The 15,512-nt window shown below is 36.2% G+C and overlaps 1 protein-coding gene across 10 annotated transcripts in view; it reads left to right on the forward strand.

Moving 5' to 3' along the window:
- The window catches only part of CKAP5 (cytoskeleton associated protein 5), a 99,703-nt gene that overhangs the window by 29,212 nt on the left and 54,979 nt on the right, over nucleotides 1-15,512 (forward strand). For 8 of the 10 annotated variants that reach the window (XM_070473077.1, XM_070473082.1, XM_070473083.1 and 5 more), the window contains 7 exons: nucleotides 5,566-5,659; nucleotides 6,130-6,323; nucleotides 8,128-8,334; nucleotides 10,908-11,079; nucleotides 11,683-11,815; nucleotides 12,065-12,165; nucleotides 13,989-14,102. In XM_070473077.1, coding sequence (XP_070329178.1) covers nucleotides 5,603-5,659; nucleotides 6,130-6,323; nucleotides 8,128-8,334; nucleotides 10,908-11,079; nucleotides 11,683-11,815; nucleotides 12,065-12,165; nucleotides 13,989-14,102 — 978 coding nt within the window. In that variant the 5' untranslated portion in view covers nucleotides 5,566-5,602. Of the gene's footprint in view, nucleotides 1-3,199; nucleotides 3,304-5,565; nucleotides 5,660-6,129; nucleotides 6,324-8,127; nucleotides 8,335-10,907; nucleotides 11,080-11,682; nucleotides 11,816-12,064; nucleotides 12,166-13,988; nucleotides 14,103-15,512 lie in introns of those variants that run through there. The other 2 variants (XM_070473080.1, XM_070473084.1) reach the window with 2 other exon arrangements.

Genomic DNA, 15,512 nt, shown 5'->3' on the forward strand with positions numbered 1-15,512 from the left:
GACAGTAAAACTGCAGTGATATTAGAAGAACATACGCCTCTGTCACCAATAGAAATCATCTGTAGTCATATAATATATAAGAATATTTTTATTCATCGTAACTTCAGAATTACAGTAGTTATTAAATATGCTGCTATGTTTTATTTAATGTATTAATGTAGAAACCCATATGCTCACATTTCAAAATACTTTGATATTAATACTGTATTTCAACATGACAGATTTAATATGATCATGTATCTTATGCATTAAGCAATATTCTAAGTTGCTTATAGACTTGCTCTTTTAATGCTATGCAATTCCAAAATAAAGTTGACTATAATTTAGAAATGAGATAAATATTTTCAAATTTGGAATGCCAAATAATGATAGTAAATTGCTAGCATTTATTGAGCCAAGTACCTAGATGCCAAGTATCTAGTATAACAGCTTTTCATGTACTGACTCATTTAATCCACACAATCCTCTGAGGTGTGTACTATTATTCCCACTTCACACACAAGCTTGCTGAGGCAGTGTACATTTGGGTAAGTAACTTACCTAAGGTCTCAACCTTAAGTTAGTGGTGATTTTGAAGATACAGAATTCCTTTTCTTTTTTTTTTTTTAATTTAGATTTGCAGGTAGAAATTGAAAGTAACAAAGTTTCCCTTAAGTAACAAAAACTCAAATTTGATAAGACTATTTGCGGTTTTTTCTTTTTATTTCCCCGGCAGACATTAACTGATCATTTTGTGTATCTGGCACTATACATGATGGGACTAAGGTCCTATAGATTCTGGTTGCTAAACTTGAAACATCTAAACTCTAACCTGGGGCTCTTCTCACTATGCACCCTTCCTCAGTACTATTCATCCACCCCTTGTATGTGTCAGTTACTCAGTCGTGTCTGACTCTTTGCGATCCCTGGGACTGTAGCTTGCCAGGCTCCTGTCCATGGAATTCTCCAGGCCAGAATACTAGAGTGGGTAGCCATTCCCTTCTCCAGGGGATCTTCCCGACCCAGGGATCTAACCCTGGTTTCTCACATTGCAGCAGATTCTTTACCATTTGAGCCACACAGATAACTGCTAACTAAATTTTTATCTCCAGACCAGTTCTCTCTCTTGAGCACCAGGCTTGAATCTCCAACTGCTTTCCACATCTACCCTTGTCTAATGTACGTCTCAGACACAGCTTGTCCAAAGCTTCATCTTTATCCTGATCTTAGACTCCTATAGTCACTCAATAAAGATAGTCCTTGACATTCTTTATGTCTCTAAAATCCATTCTCTTTTCTCTACCTGCATTGCTACTGTTCTTAGTTTCAAGTTGTCATCATCTTTCACTTAGATTACAGTTTTCTGATTTTCTTCCATTGTTACTGCTTTCCAAGACATTCTTTATATTGCTTTTATATTTACATTATATAATGTTTGAAAAATGCAAATTTGATACCTTATCAAATTTTTCTGTTTACAGTCCTTCAATCAAAGTCTCCTTCCTTTGGGCTAACGTCCAGATTTCTTAACATCACTTACAAGACCTTTCAGGGTCTGATCTAGACTACCTCCCAGCCTTACTCTCTGTCCTCCCTTACTTTTCTTGTTGTATTTTATACATTAGCCTCACTCAACATTTTTCAGTTCCTTAGACCACCATAATGAAAGAAGTTAGAATAGCTGCTATGGCAGTTTCTGAACACTTACCTCTGTTTCTATACTTATCTTGGAATGGTAAGGTTTTGTGCCAGCATAAGTCTTTCGACCACAATATTAGTAGATTTAAACTATAGTATACCACATGGGTGAATTTTACAAATGAAACATTTAATGAAAAAGGCAAGTTATACAACAGTATAACATTTTCTAAGGCTCACAAGCAAGCACAGTTAATTTTGTTTAGGAATATGTGATTGACCACAGCATGCTGCTGCTGCATGCTGCTGCTGCTGCTAAGTCGCCTCAGTCGTGTCCAATGATGTGTGACCCTATAGACGGCAGCCCACCAGGCTCCCCCATCCCTGGGATTCTCCAGGCAAGAACACTGGAGTGGGTTGCCATTTCCTTCTCCAATGCATAAAAGTGAAAGTGAAGTCACTCAGTCGTGTCCGACTCTCCGCGACCCCATGGATTGCAGCCCACCAGGCTCCTCCGTCCATGGGATTTTCCAGGCAAGAGTACTGGGGTGGGGTGCCATTGCCTTCCCCGGACCACAGCATAGAACCAAACAAACTTCTGGAAAGTGCTGCTTTGGGAAGAAGGATGGGGGTAGGAAAGAGTTGCACTGGTGCAATAATATTGGTAAAGTTCTGATTTTTAATTTGGATGGTAGGTCAGTATATCAATTTTATTGTAATGCCTCCTAAAACATATATTGTATATATTTTCTTAGATATGTAAAAAATTAAATTCTAAAATTAATTTTAAAATTAATTCTGGAGAAAAATTAGTGAAGTCCTTTTTTTTCTTAGCATATTAATCTGGGAAAAGATAAAGACAAAGCAAGAGTCTTCAGTTTCACACGTATACACAAAATACTATCCATTATTTCAGTGCCTGGGAAAGTTTTGGTATGAACCAAGCCTTTGCTTTGACTGGAAAGCAACAAAATCATAAACCAATAGTTTTTTTAAACTGAGGCTATGAAGTAGTAGAAGCCATTTCAGAAAACGTAGCACAATGACAGCAATATTTTATATGGTGCAGTTAGGTTGGATCACCTTTTTCTTCACGTTTCAAAAAGGAACCAACAAGAAAAAAAAGAAAGTATTGTGCTGAATTCACAGAATACCAACAATTGAATGTTGTTCACATTCTCTTGGTTGGAAAACGCTTTGAAAGCTCTCACTGACTGTTTCTCTTTGAAAATCAGTCAGATAGGAAAGATTGCTTTTGCAGCTCAAACTTGTGCCAAGAAGATAACGTTAGAGGTTTTTAGCCCAGGTTGCTTGTTAGAATCACCTGGGAACTTAAATTTTTTAAATTGATGTGACATTCATATAACATAAAATCAACCATTTTAAGTGAACAATTCAATGGCATTTTACACATTCACAGTATTGTACAACCACCATCTCTGTCTAGTCCCAAAACAGTAACATTTCCATCACATCACAGTAAAACTACTTATCCATTAAGCAATTTCTTCCCATTCTTCCTCTCTCTGCAACTCCTGGCAGCCACTAATCTGAATCTGTCTCTATGGATTGATACATTCTGGATATTTCCTGCGTATGGAATCGTGTGATATCAGACCTTTCATGTTTGGCTTCCTTCACTTAGCGTCGTGTTTGTGACGTCCATCCATGTTGTAACGTGTATCAGTAAGTACTTCATTCTCATTGATAGCTGAGTAACAGTCCTTTGTATGTACGTGTCAGTTTGTTTATTCATCCACCAGTAGACATTTGGGTTAGCTTTTGGCATGTTCATGTACTTGTTGGAGTAACTACTGTCAGCACTTTCAGTTCTCTTAGTTGCTGTGTAATATTATATCCAGTGAATATACCACTGTTCATTCTCTTTCTGATAAATTTTAATGTGTTTTCAACATTTGACATTTATGGCCAACATCTCTGTAAATATCCTTATACAGGTCTTCTGGTGCAGTTGGCATCAGTTTCTAGGGTATGTACCTAGGAATGGAGTTGCCAGATAGTAGAGGATGTGCATTTTCAAGTTAAATAACATCATACTGTTCTCCAGACTCTTGTATTTTCTTGCTATTGCTTTATTTGCCTTCTCATAGATTCTCTGACTCCTCCTCCAAAACACAGTGCTGTTGTGTCACAGAGTCTTGGGGATTTTGAAGAGATGTCTTAATAGAAGTTTTCATTTACTCTAATAAACTTTTATAATTCAATCTCTAATATTTTTTCCTGGGATGGTTTCTGCATTTAAATGGGAGGCAACAAGTTGTAAAGGAAGAGGCATAGACTGAATCTTAGCATGAGCTACTGCCTGCCAGTTTTGTTGTTTTTGGCAAATTATTGAGCCTAGTGTGTAAAGTGGGAAGAATATTTTTCTTTCATGTAGTTGTTTATAGTATAATGAATCCACAATTTTAAAAAGTACTTTTCACAGTGCCTGACTCATAGCAGACAGTATCAAGGCATATATTCATTAAATAAATATTGATTGAAGACATATTTTATGTCAGATGTGATTTGAGGACAGATAAACAAGATCTCTTTTGTGTTATTTATAATATTGAAAAATTTGAGACAATTTAAATGTCCACTGTTAGAATTGGTAATTATGGTACATTCATAAAATGCAGTGCATTTAGACTTTAGCTCAAATGGTAAAGAATCTGCTTGCAAGGCAGGAGACCAGGGTTGGATCCCTGGGTTGGGAAGTTCCTCTGGAGAAGGGAATGGCAATCCACTCCAGTATTCTTGCCTGGAGAATTCCATGCATAGAGAAGCCTGGCGGGCTACAATCCGTGGTGTCACGAAGAGTTGGACATGACTGAGTGACTAACACACACACACACACACACACACACACACATAAAGTGCAATGCAGCCTTTAAACATCATGTTCTCAAATGTGAGGAAATGTTTGTGACCATGTAAGAAAAAAATTACAAGAAGATTAGCCCTTTTTCATACAATTTATACACTGCATGTACATTGAAAGAAATCTAGAAAGATTGAAGTGGATACATTTCAGTGTTCATCGTGGTTACTAATTGGCGTGAAATTGTGTTTTAGTACTTTCCTTCTTTATATATTTTCTGTACTTTGGAGATTTTCTACAGCTATATTATCTAAATGAATAGCATAAAGTTGTTAAAAGAATGTTGACTACAAATCTCAGTAACTAAAAAATGATTTAATGTTTATGAAGAATTAGTTTATTGGGGGATTTAATTTTTTGCTAGTTTATATTTTGTGGTTGTTCTCTCAGTAAGTCGTGTCCCATGGACTATAACACTCCAGGCTCCTCTGTCCTCCAGTACCTCTTGGAGTTTGCTTAAATTCATGTCCATTGAACTGGTGGTGCTATCTAACCATCTCATCCTCTGCCACACCCTTCTCCTTTCCCAATCTTTCAGCCTTCAATCTTTCCTGGCATCAGGGTCTTTCACATCAGTGGCTGAAGTATTGGAGCTTCAGCTTCACTCCTTCAATGAATATTCAGGGTTGATTTCCTTTAGTTTATATAGACATGTTTATTTACCAGGATTAGGTAGAGAGTTAGGTAGCATTGAGGTTTTTTTCATGTTGATTATTTGCCTTACTGAATTTTGAGTTAAAAGTATGACTTATCTTTGAAACTCTTTTCTTGCCTTTTTTAAAAGGCCGAGTAGTTTAGCTCTTCTGTTTTATTCTAGTTTTGTCATAGATCTAAGAAGTTCTCATTTGGGAAAATACATATAAGTATCTTTTTTTAAAAATAGTATCTCTCCTTTCTAGATTTATTTAGATTTTTTATTAATTTTTTGTTTACTTTTTTAATGTTCTATTAATGGAATTAAATGGGCATTTGACCAAAGAATGAGATTCTTTTGTTGGCGTGTGCTTGATAAAAGAGACAGCTTGGTTGCTAGAGTTAATGGATTCCGATTTTTATCTGACCAGGAATTACTGTTAATTCTAAGGAGAAACTGGAAGCACAATGGGAGATGACAGTGAGTGGATGAAACTGCCGGTTGATCAGAAATGTGAACACAAGGTAAGACTTTTCTGGAACTCAAATTTTACTGTCATTGGCTTGTTTTGTCAGCAGTTATACTGTATACTATAGTATAAAGCTGCCTAATGATTACACAGTACAACCAGAAAAACAGCCTGCTTTGGAGATTGGACACTTTCAGCAGGAAACTGTCTCATGTTTGAATCGTTAGCTCTTTAATGTCCTGTTACAAAGAAATAATGACTAATACTTGGGTACAAAATGCGATACATTTATAGTGGCCAGTTTATGAATTCTAGAAGGCTTTGGAAGAATATCATTAAACACAAGAAAAAGTTTATTAGCTAATCTTTAAAAAAAAATCAGCTATCTGGATTTCTTAAGCTTTGTTTTTGTTTCTAATATGGGATCCTTTGTTCTAATTACCTGGTGTACGATAGTCACCCCCCCTTAATAGTAGATGATAATACCAGTAAATTTTGTTTTGTTTCAAAATACTTTTCTTTTAGCTGTGGAAAGCAAGGTTAAGTGGGTATGAAGAAGCCCTGAAGATCTTCCAGAAAATAAAAGATGAAAAGAGCCCAGAATGGTCCAAATTTTTAGGATTGATCAAAAAGTTTGTGACGGATTCCAATGCAGTGGTTCAGTTAAAAGGATTAGAAGCTGCACTTGTTTATGTTGAAAATGCCCATGTAGCAGGAAAGTAAGTACTTTCTTTCCAACTATTCTGGTAAAAACCCTTGTCTGGTGCTACATGGATTAATTATGTATTTTTATGGATCACTGTGCTCAGCACTTTTAGAGGATATTAGTTTTTTAACTTTCATAGCTCCTTGACCCTTGTTTTTCACTCAGTCTTTATCTGCTCTCAGAAGTCTAAAAGGTACATGAGATCTTTAGAGAGGAGCGAATTAGAAGTCGGATACTGAGTTTTTTCCATAGGGTTTGATGAGCAAGTGATTCTCTCCTGCTGAGATTTTTATATTGAGAATTACTCTAAGAGGAAAAATTTTTATAAGAAACTGAGGTGGTTAGTAAAGGCAACAGAATTTCACTGAAAACATTTGAGCATTACTAAAATCTTTTTCTTACAATGGTTCCAGGCTGTGTCATCTTAAAGTCACATCTTTCTCCCTATGATCATTAGATGTTTTTATCTCTTAGGAGAGGATAAGGCTAACTAAACAACCTCTGTAACTCCCAGCTTATTGGTTGATAGATGTATCTAGTCACTAGATCTAGAGACTAGATACTAGTCTCCCATACCTCATAAACATGACTTTTCTAACACTAGTCTTTATGTCATTGAAAGGAGTCCTCCATACCGAAAAAAAAAAATGGGGACCCTTGACCTAATTGCACAAGAAATACATATAGCCATCCCTCAGTGTCTTCAGGGGAATTGCTTCCAGGACAAAAGTCCATACCCCCATGCCTTAGGATATAGCAAAATCTACACATGTTCAAGTCCCTTACAGGAAATGGCCTAATATTTGCATATGACATGTAACCTACATCCAACTTTCATCTCTAGGTTACTCCTAATACCTGATACAATGTAAATACTATGTAAACAATTGTAACTACAATGTAAATGATGTGTAAGTAGTTGCTGGCTGTTTGGCTTTTGCGTTTCGGCATTTTCCAGAATTTTTTTCTCCAAATATATTTTATCTGAATCAGTTGAATCCACAGTTGAGGAACCCATGGATAAAGAAGATACCAATATGGATAAAGAAGACACCAATATGTACTTGACTCACCTCACAATTTATACCTAGAAAGACAGTCATCAACTTGACAGTTTTGTTAATAAGCATCACCACTTTCCCTTGCCATCAGTGAGACAGTTGCTTTTTTAATTTCATTTTTCTTCTGATACTAGAAACTTTTTGATAAATGCTATGTGTGATCCCAGCCCACTCAGTTTCTCTAATTTCCAGTAGTACAGGTTTTATTTAAATTAGAAGAGACTCAAAACAATAAAGATACTGTAAAGTCTTGCCAAGGAGTCAGGAGCTTCCTTTTGTTATTAAAGGTGCATATCCATTCCTTCTGTGAAGAAATTCTCTGTCCTAAAAAGTGTTTCAAATGACTTAAAATTTTTTCAAAAAAGCAAGAACTCTGTAATCTTATTTTTATAAAATGTATGTATCTATCTGTTTATCTGTGCATATAGAAAAGTCTAGAAGGATGTATATCATAAAGTTTAAAGTAGTTTTCTCTGGGTAGTGAGATTTCAAGGGATTTTTGCTTTCTTGTTTAAATTTCTTCTCTGTGTAAATAGAAACTATGGTCTGTTGTGACATGTCTTGAAATAGTTTGCTTAAGTTTTTTTTTAAATGTTGTTGAACACAAATGTTTATATAGTCTCATTTACGTTATTTCTAAGCATTTCTTTAAAAAAGAATTTGTTTCCCCCACTTTCCATGACCCTTTCCAGCTCTTTCCACTCAAGTGTGCTTTTATGTGCATGGTTGCTATTGTTTATAATCTATATATTACAGAACCACGGGGGAAGTTGTGTCCGGTGTTGTAAGTAAAGTGTTCAACCAACCGAAAGCCAAAGCCAAGGAGCTCGGCGTTGAGATTTGTCTGATGTTCGTAGAGATTGAGAAGGGGGAGGCTGTGCAGGAGGAGCTGCTCAAAGGCCTGGACAGTAAGAACCCCAAGATTGTTGTGGCCTGTATAGAGACCCTGAGGAAAGCCTTAAGGTAAGACCTTTTCTTTTTGCTTCAGTTCTGTTGATGATAGTCTCTCAGTTGAGTTTGGCTGCCTGGTTTAAACAGAAATGGAAACTGTTGGGATTGACTTGGCAGGCCATACTAACCAGAAAAGTGACCTGGAAAAACCAGAGCCATTCTTTAGGCTTGATACTTTGTATTCAGTAAGTTTAGCCTTTAAGTGTGTTGCATAGTTAATTTATCTAAATCTCTTTCTAAGGAAAATGAGTGGGGGATATTTCTGACCTGTTTTAAGATTATGAATTGACTTCTTCCTGGAAAAGCACTCCTCAGGGTATTTAACAGCTTTTTTTCTCTTAGCCTCAAGCATAAATGTATGTACTTTGAAATGCTGGCTAAAGACACAGTTGTTGGCTAAAGCAAACCTTTGTTTATGTGCTTTTTAAAATAAAATAGAAGGAAATGCTGTACGCTTTTAAACAGAGGCATAGCAACAGAAATAGAAAATAACTTTTATGTAATAAGTTATTTTCAACCCTAGAATTTCATGTTGTTTGACAGTGAAGTTTTTCATGAATGGGATCTCTTTCAGGAACAAGTGGCTGTAATTTTGTATGGAAATCTGAATTAGACAAACCAATAGTTCGTTCTTATCTGGCAGTCCTTCTCATCTGATATCCTGTCCCCAAAACTGCCACATGAGATACTTCAGAAAGCAGCGCTAGTGAAATCCTAAATGTGTGACCTATGAGTGTGAAGATCTTCCCAATTCAGTTCTCTTTTGATTTTGTATATGACCTATTTCTTGCAGAATATGCTTCCTTTGATATTTATCTTACATGAAAGTATCAAAATTCTTAAATTTATTAAGCTATCTTGAATTTTTAAGTCTATAAACTTTGTCTTTCACTTCGTTCATAGTGTTCTTTCATAAAATTTGGCTTTTACTTAGATTCTTTTGTGATAAAGTTTTCCTCATTCCTAGCCTATTATAGTGTAATAGATGTACTATCATTTTAGAAATTTAGTGAATTGACTGCATTGTCAAGATTGAGTGAAGCCACTCAGTTGTGTCCGACTCTTTGTGACCCCATGGACTCTTTGTAGCCCACCTGGCTCCTCTGTCCATGGGATTTTCCAGGCAAGAATACTGGAGTGGGTTGCCATTTCCTTCTCCAGGGGATTGAACCCAGGTCTCCCACACTGTAGGCAGACGCTTTACCGTCTGAGCCACCAGGGAAGTCAGATTGTGTTTGTCTTAATGATCTGTTCTGTCCTTAGTGATGGGTTTCTTAATAAAAAAATATATATCATAAACTATATTCTACCTTAAAATTAAAAGTTTCTAATCTGGAATTCTGTAAACTCTGGCTATTTCATTTTTAAGCTGACTGGGAGAATAAAGGCAGAAAAAAAAACAAGTTAGGTATGCTGTCTTATGTTTTCCTAATAGATGTTGCTGTTTATTCCCATCCCTGTATGGTTCTGTACTTATTCTAAAGCATCTCAGAATCTATAGTAGAACTACTAGATAGCTCTCTGGGACTTTATGGAACCTTCGGGCCAAACTGTTCAGTCCTTGGTTCCAGAGCTTCCTCAAGCTGTCTACGTTAGCTTTGTGAAGTAGTTCAGTCGTGTCCGACTTTTTGCAACCCCGTGGACTGTAGCCTACCAGGCTCCTCCCTCCATGGGATTCTCCAGGCAGGAATACTGGAGTGGGTTGCCATTTCCTTCTCCAGGGTATCTTACCGACCCAGGGATCAAACCTGGGTCCTCCCGCATTGCAGGCAGACACTTTAACCACCAAAAATGTTCTGTGGCCCCTAAAATGGGCTTCTCGAACACTTTTTTATCCCCCCTATAGTAATATGTGTAGTATTAAGATTATGTTTTGTGTTGGTATGGTGTCTGTTTTCCACTTGGACCTGCTCCATCTGTTGGTTTTTTTTAAGTATCTTTCAGAAGTAGGCCAGGATAGCAAAACAAATAAACAAAAATCAGGTGAAACAGTAATAATGCAAAGGAAGGTTAAGAGATCCCAAATGAAGAAGTCAGAATGCAACTGTTTTTCCCATGGAAAAGTGAAGCAAAGAGAGATTTAAGTTGCCTGAAGTTATAGTGTGATAGCCTCGAGTCAGGAATGAAAGACGCACTGCCAGGACTAGTGACCTGTCAAGCAGAGTGAATCCCCGTAATCACATCGAACAGTTAATAAAAGATTACTAAAAGTAGATGTCACTCATTTAACTATTTGTTAATTGATTCTGTATTTTAAGCTTTTATATGTACATGCATATAAGATGTTACACGAGTGTTGGTCTATTTTAGATTTAAGTAATTCCTAGACCGATTACCTAGAAAGTTTTTAAAAAACGGTAGTATTATTTTGGACTCTGGACATTAAATAATATTCTTGGAAGAATGGCGTTTAAATATAGATGTTGTTATAAGTTCCTTTTTTTTTCTTCCCTGAAAAATACTTGACCTATATATGTCCCTGTTGTATATAGATATAAAACTGAGTTTGAGTGAATTCAAGCTAATATTTTACCCAAGCATATTGCATGGTGACAGGTTTTTTTCCCCCCAATTTTTTATTCTAGTGAATTTGGTTCCAAAATCATCTTACTGAAGCCAATTATCAAAGTATTGCCAAAACTCTTTGAGTCTCGAGAGAAGGCTGTTCGAGATGAAGCCAAATTAATTGCTGTAGAGATTTATAGATGGATTCGAGATGCTCTGAGACCCCCTTTACAAAATATAAACTCCGTCCAGGTGAGGCACTAAGTATTTTGGTTGCCTTTATATAAGGTTAATATGAAGATAGTTCCTTCCTGTTGTTATTGCTGATATTTCTGTCCTTACAAATAATTATTCTTCATTCTTTATTTTGAAATCAGTTTTTTCCACCCATACCTGTTTCTGCTGTTACTTTTGTCCACTCAAGTTATTAAATACTGTGTATTCTGTGATACCAATATGTTAGTGTCAAAACTAACAGTTTAAAAGATCCTTTTATAATACTGTAGGACTTAGTATCCATTTGGACAGAATGGATTCTATTTATTTTTTATATTTCAGTTGGTTTTAGAGATACTATTTGATGCAAATATATGTGAATTCATGAAATAATAAGAGTGTCTTAAAAAGTAGATTTTATTTTTTTCTAACTGGTTAGTCACACATCTTCAGTATAGTCGATATAAGTTGGTTTGAGTTTTACTACAAAATGTACACAGTTTAAATTTATCTTTTCTGATTTGCCTTATTAGAGCCACATAAATAAGAAATTAGGTTCCACTCTATTAGTAAATATAAATGCATTCTCTAATAGCAGAGATATAGATATGTTTTTTAAATATTTTATGATATTTGCAGTTGAAAGAACTAGAAGAAGAGTGGGTCAAACTGCCAACAGGTGCTCCTAAACCAACTAGGTTTTTGCGTTCCCAGCAAGAACTAGAAGCTAAATTGGAACAGCAGCAGTCTGCCGGTGGAGATGCTGAGGGAGGTAAGACACTTATCAACACTGGTTTCTATAAAAAATTAGCAAGATGGCCCTGTAACAGGAACTTTGTGTTCACGAGGTAAATTTTATAGGACCGTCATTTCGTAAAACACAAGTTGTTTGTAAGATTAATAATTCTGGTCCCTCCTGTGGCAAGATTGCATCAGGAGTGTGAAAGGACAACTGACAACTGTTTGATAAGTAAAACCATTTCATCCATTTTTAAGGTTTGTTTTGTTTTCCTCCTGGAAGGTGGTGACGATGGTGATGAGGTACCACAGATAGATGCTTATGAGCTTTTGGAAGCAGTAGAAATTCTTTCCAAGCTTCCCAAAGACTTCTATGACAAAATTGTGAGTAATGGTAGACTCCTTTCATTCACTTCGTGTTTAGCAGTTGCTGAATACAGTTGGAGAGCGCTCTGCTGAGCCCTCTTCCTTCCACCGCATCTCCCTGTTAGGACGAGTCAGTGGTTTCTTCTTTGTTCCCATACTAGTTTGAATAAGCACCTACGTTAGTCCTTTTCTTCACATCTTGCCAGAAACCCAAACATTATTCTTGACTTTTAAATTTTACTCTTTTTCTGTCTGGGTTTACCATTAAATATATCTCAAATTCATCCTCTTTTCTCCATCCCCAGGGTTTCTTTCTCTACCCAAGGGTTACTGCTTTTTTTTTTTTTTTTGGCTTCCCCAAGGTTTCTTGACCTTGGCACTGTTGACCTTTTTTGGCCAGATATTTGTTTGGGGGATTGTCTGTGCACTGTAGGATGTTTAGCAGCATCTCTGACCTTTATCAATCAGATATTAATACCAGCATTCCTCAAGTCATGACAATCAAAAATGTCTCCAGACTTTGCCAAGTATACCCCAAGAGTCAAAATTATCCCCAATTGAGAAAGTCTTGTCCCAACCATTACCATCAGCTCTTGCCATATATGCTGCAGTATCTTCCACAAGACTCCCTGTCTGCTCTTGCCTCCTTCCCACTATATTTCGTAGTATAATTAGAGGTGTCATTTTCATTCTGATAATGGAAATCTTCCTATATTATTGCCTCATTAAAATCTTTCAATGGCTTCCATGGGTTTTAAGATGATGTTTGAAATCATACTGTAGCCATTGAGGCAATCTCTGGTACCTTTGAGGCCTCCATGTGCCTTCCAGCCACATCTCTAATTGCTGTCACTTCCCATGCTCCAGTCATACTGAATTTCTCCTGGTATCAAATGCACCAAACTTTTTTTCCACCCTAAACTCTGGGCCTTGACATATGCTGTTCTTTCTGCCTATAACACTCTTCCCCCCCTCCCCGTTTACCCCATAATATCTCTTCATCATCCAGATCACACTTGAAGCATCATTTTTGGGAGGAGGTCTTACCTGATAACCCAAACTGAGTTAAATCCTTTGCTATCCCAAAGCAGCTTATACTTCTCCATTCCCAGTGGTCATGACCTGATAGTTATTTATTGAAGATCTACCTCTACTATCAGCTCCTTGAGTATTCTGTTATCTTCTGATTAACACATACATATTTGATCAATTGAAATGAATTATAATTTCCTCCAAGGTGATGCATTTGTCATCTTTGTATCCCTAGTTCTTTCCAACAGTGAATACTCAAATTCAAATTCTAGTGAAGCATTTTCTACTTTATGACCACAAAGCAAACAAACAAACAAAAAAACGCTATACATACAATTTGGAAAACTGATATCCAGAATTAGAACAGTATTGGTTGTTGGTTATGTGTTAGTTCTTGTCTGGTGTTTCTAATGTTATCAGTATAGAAATTCCTCTCTCCTGTAGATGTGCTACTGTGAGATATGCTAGAAATGTTTTCTATTAGTGTTTCCTGTTTAGCACTTGCTTAAAATTTACCTGGAAAATGAGAAGAACAATCTATGGTATTTCATCCTGCTTACTTATTGTAGAACATTAGGATTATGGAATATTAATTACAAAAGTACTTTTTACATATGAACAAAATTTCATACACATGAACTTAACATTCTGCTTGGCTACATAGTTTTGTAATGTTGATTTCTAACTAGCTTTTGAAAGTTTCTAAAAAACAAAAAAATAGATATCTTTGAATTAGTAGCATGCAAGAAATAGACTTTTGTTTTGCTTTCTTATTTTCTGTTCTCCAAGTGACTCATTGTGTCTTGTAGGAGGCAAAAAAATGGCAGGAAAGAAAAGAAGCCCTGGAAGCTGTGGAAGTACTAGTGAAAAACCCCAAACTGGAAGCAGGCGATTATGCAGACTTAGTCAAAGCTTTGAAGAAGGTAAATATGAAGAGTTTTAGCATTGGTATACCAGCAGCAGCCCAGGTCATTGGTTTTCTTTATCAGTCATCTTTTTTATCACAGTTAACACCGCCATTTAGGGAACACTGTTGATTGTCTTTTAATTATATGCATACATGTTTTTTTAAGGGTTATTTAAAGTGATTGATCTTAGGTTAGTTTAGAGGGATTGGTTTTTAATCTTTGTTAATTATCACTTTGACTAAATATGTTATTTGATAGCATACACAAACATTAAGAAATAGAGAATCTTGCTGATCTAGAGCCAAATATTCTAGTTTTATAATTCTACAGAATGAGCTTTTTAAATTGGGTCTATTTAATGGAACAGATATTAAATATGAAGAGTATTTTTCATTAGGTAGTAAGTGATACCTCCCTATTAGCATGTGAAGTGAAGCATAGGACCTGGGGATATGTGGTCAGTTATAAAGCAGGTAAGTACTAAATAAGAAAGAAAAATTTTAGGAAATACTCTTTGGTATTACTTAGTTGCAAGCAAGTTGAATGCTGGGGTGGATATTTTTGTATGTCGTGGCTTATAAAATCTGTAAGTCAGGTCAGACACTTGTGGATGTTGTTTTAATAGAGCTTAAGAGCAGACTCTGAAGGCATCTTCCTATTTTTTTTTTTTTTTTTGAAGGCGTCTTCTTGAATATAGCAAGGATAAAATGTTTTATTTGCTTCTTCAGCTTGAAAGTACAGAGGATCAGTATGGTGGGGGGTGAGGGAGGTTACTCTTTAATTATATGTATATGTAATTAGAGTAATTCTTATTATTCTTGGTAGTTATGTTCTATAATGTCACCACAAACACCGAATTAGCAAATGCTGAACCATTGCTCCAAAAGAAGATACAGGGTTAAGGTCCTGCATCCCTATGGTCACATTTTCATCAACTGATCAGTGCATGACCTTGTTTTATTCTGTTTGAAGATGTCTTATTCACTATATGTTATTGATCCTTAACATTGAATTCACAGCCAACAGCAGTATAACTCATGCCTAAACAAAGCCTACCCAACACAGTTTTCTCTGAAAGAGACATCACTGCCTTTTTGCATGTAAGAACACAAGAGAGCACCTCAGCAGTATACTTGTGGGTCATTTTAAACAGTGGAAGCATCAGCCAAAAGCACAAAAATGCAGGAAAAAACCCATGGCAGTAAACTAGACTATGAAAAAGACACTTGTTTACAGTGTGAGAGCTAAAAGACAAAGGCAGAGTATTGCATTGTTCATCTCAGCTGGGAATGTGCATATCAGGCAATTCAGATTTTTCCCAGCTCTGTGCTTATCTGTGAGGAACCAGGAAAGTGCCTCAATTATTGATTTGGGGCTTATCAGTTAATTTTAATGGGTAGATGAATTTGCAAATGTGAAATTCAT

This window comes from Odocoileus virginianus, chromosome 10, assembly GCF_023699985.2.
Source record: "Odocoileus virginianus isolate 20LAN1187 ecotype Illinois chromosome 10, Ovbor_1.2, whole genome shotgun sequence".
Lineage (NCBI taxonomy): Eukaryota > Metazoa > Chordata > Mammalia > Artiodactyla > Cervidae > Odocoileus > Odocoileus virginianus.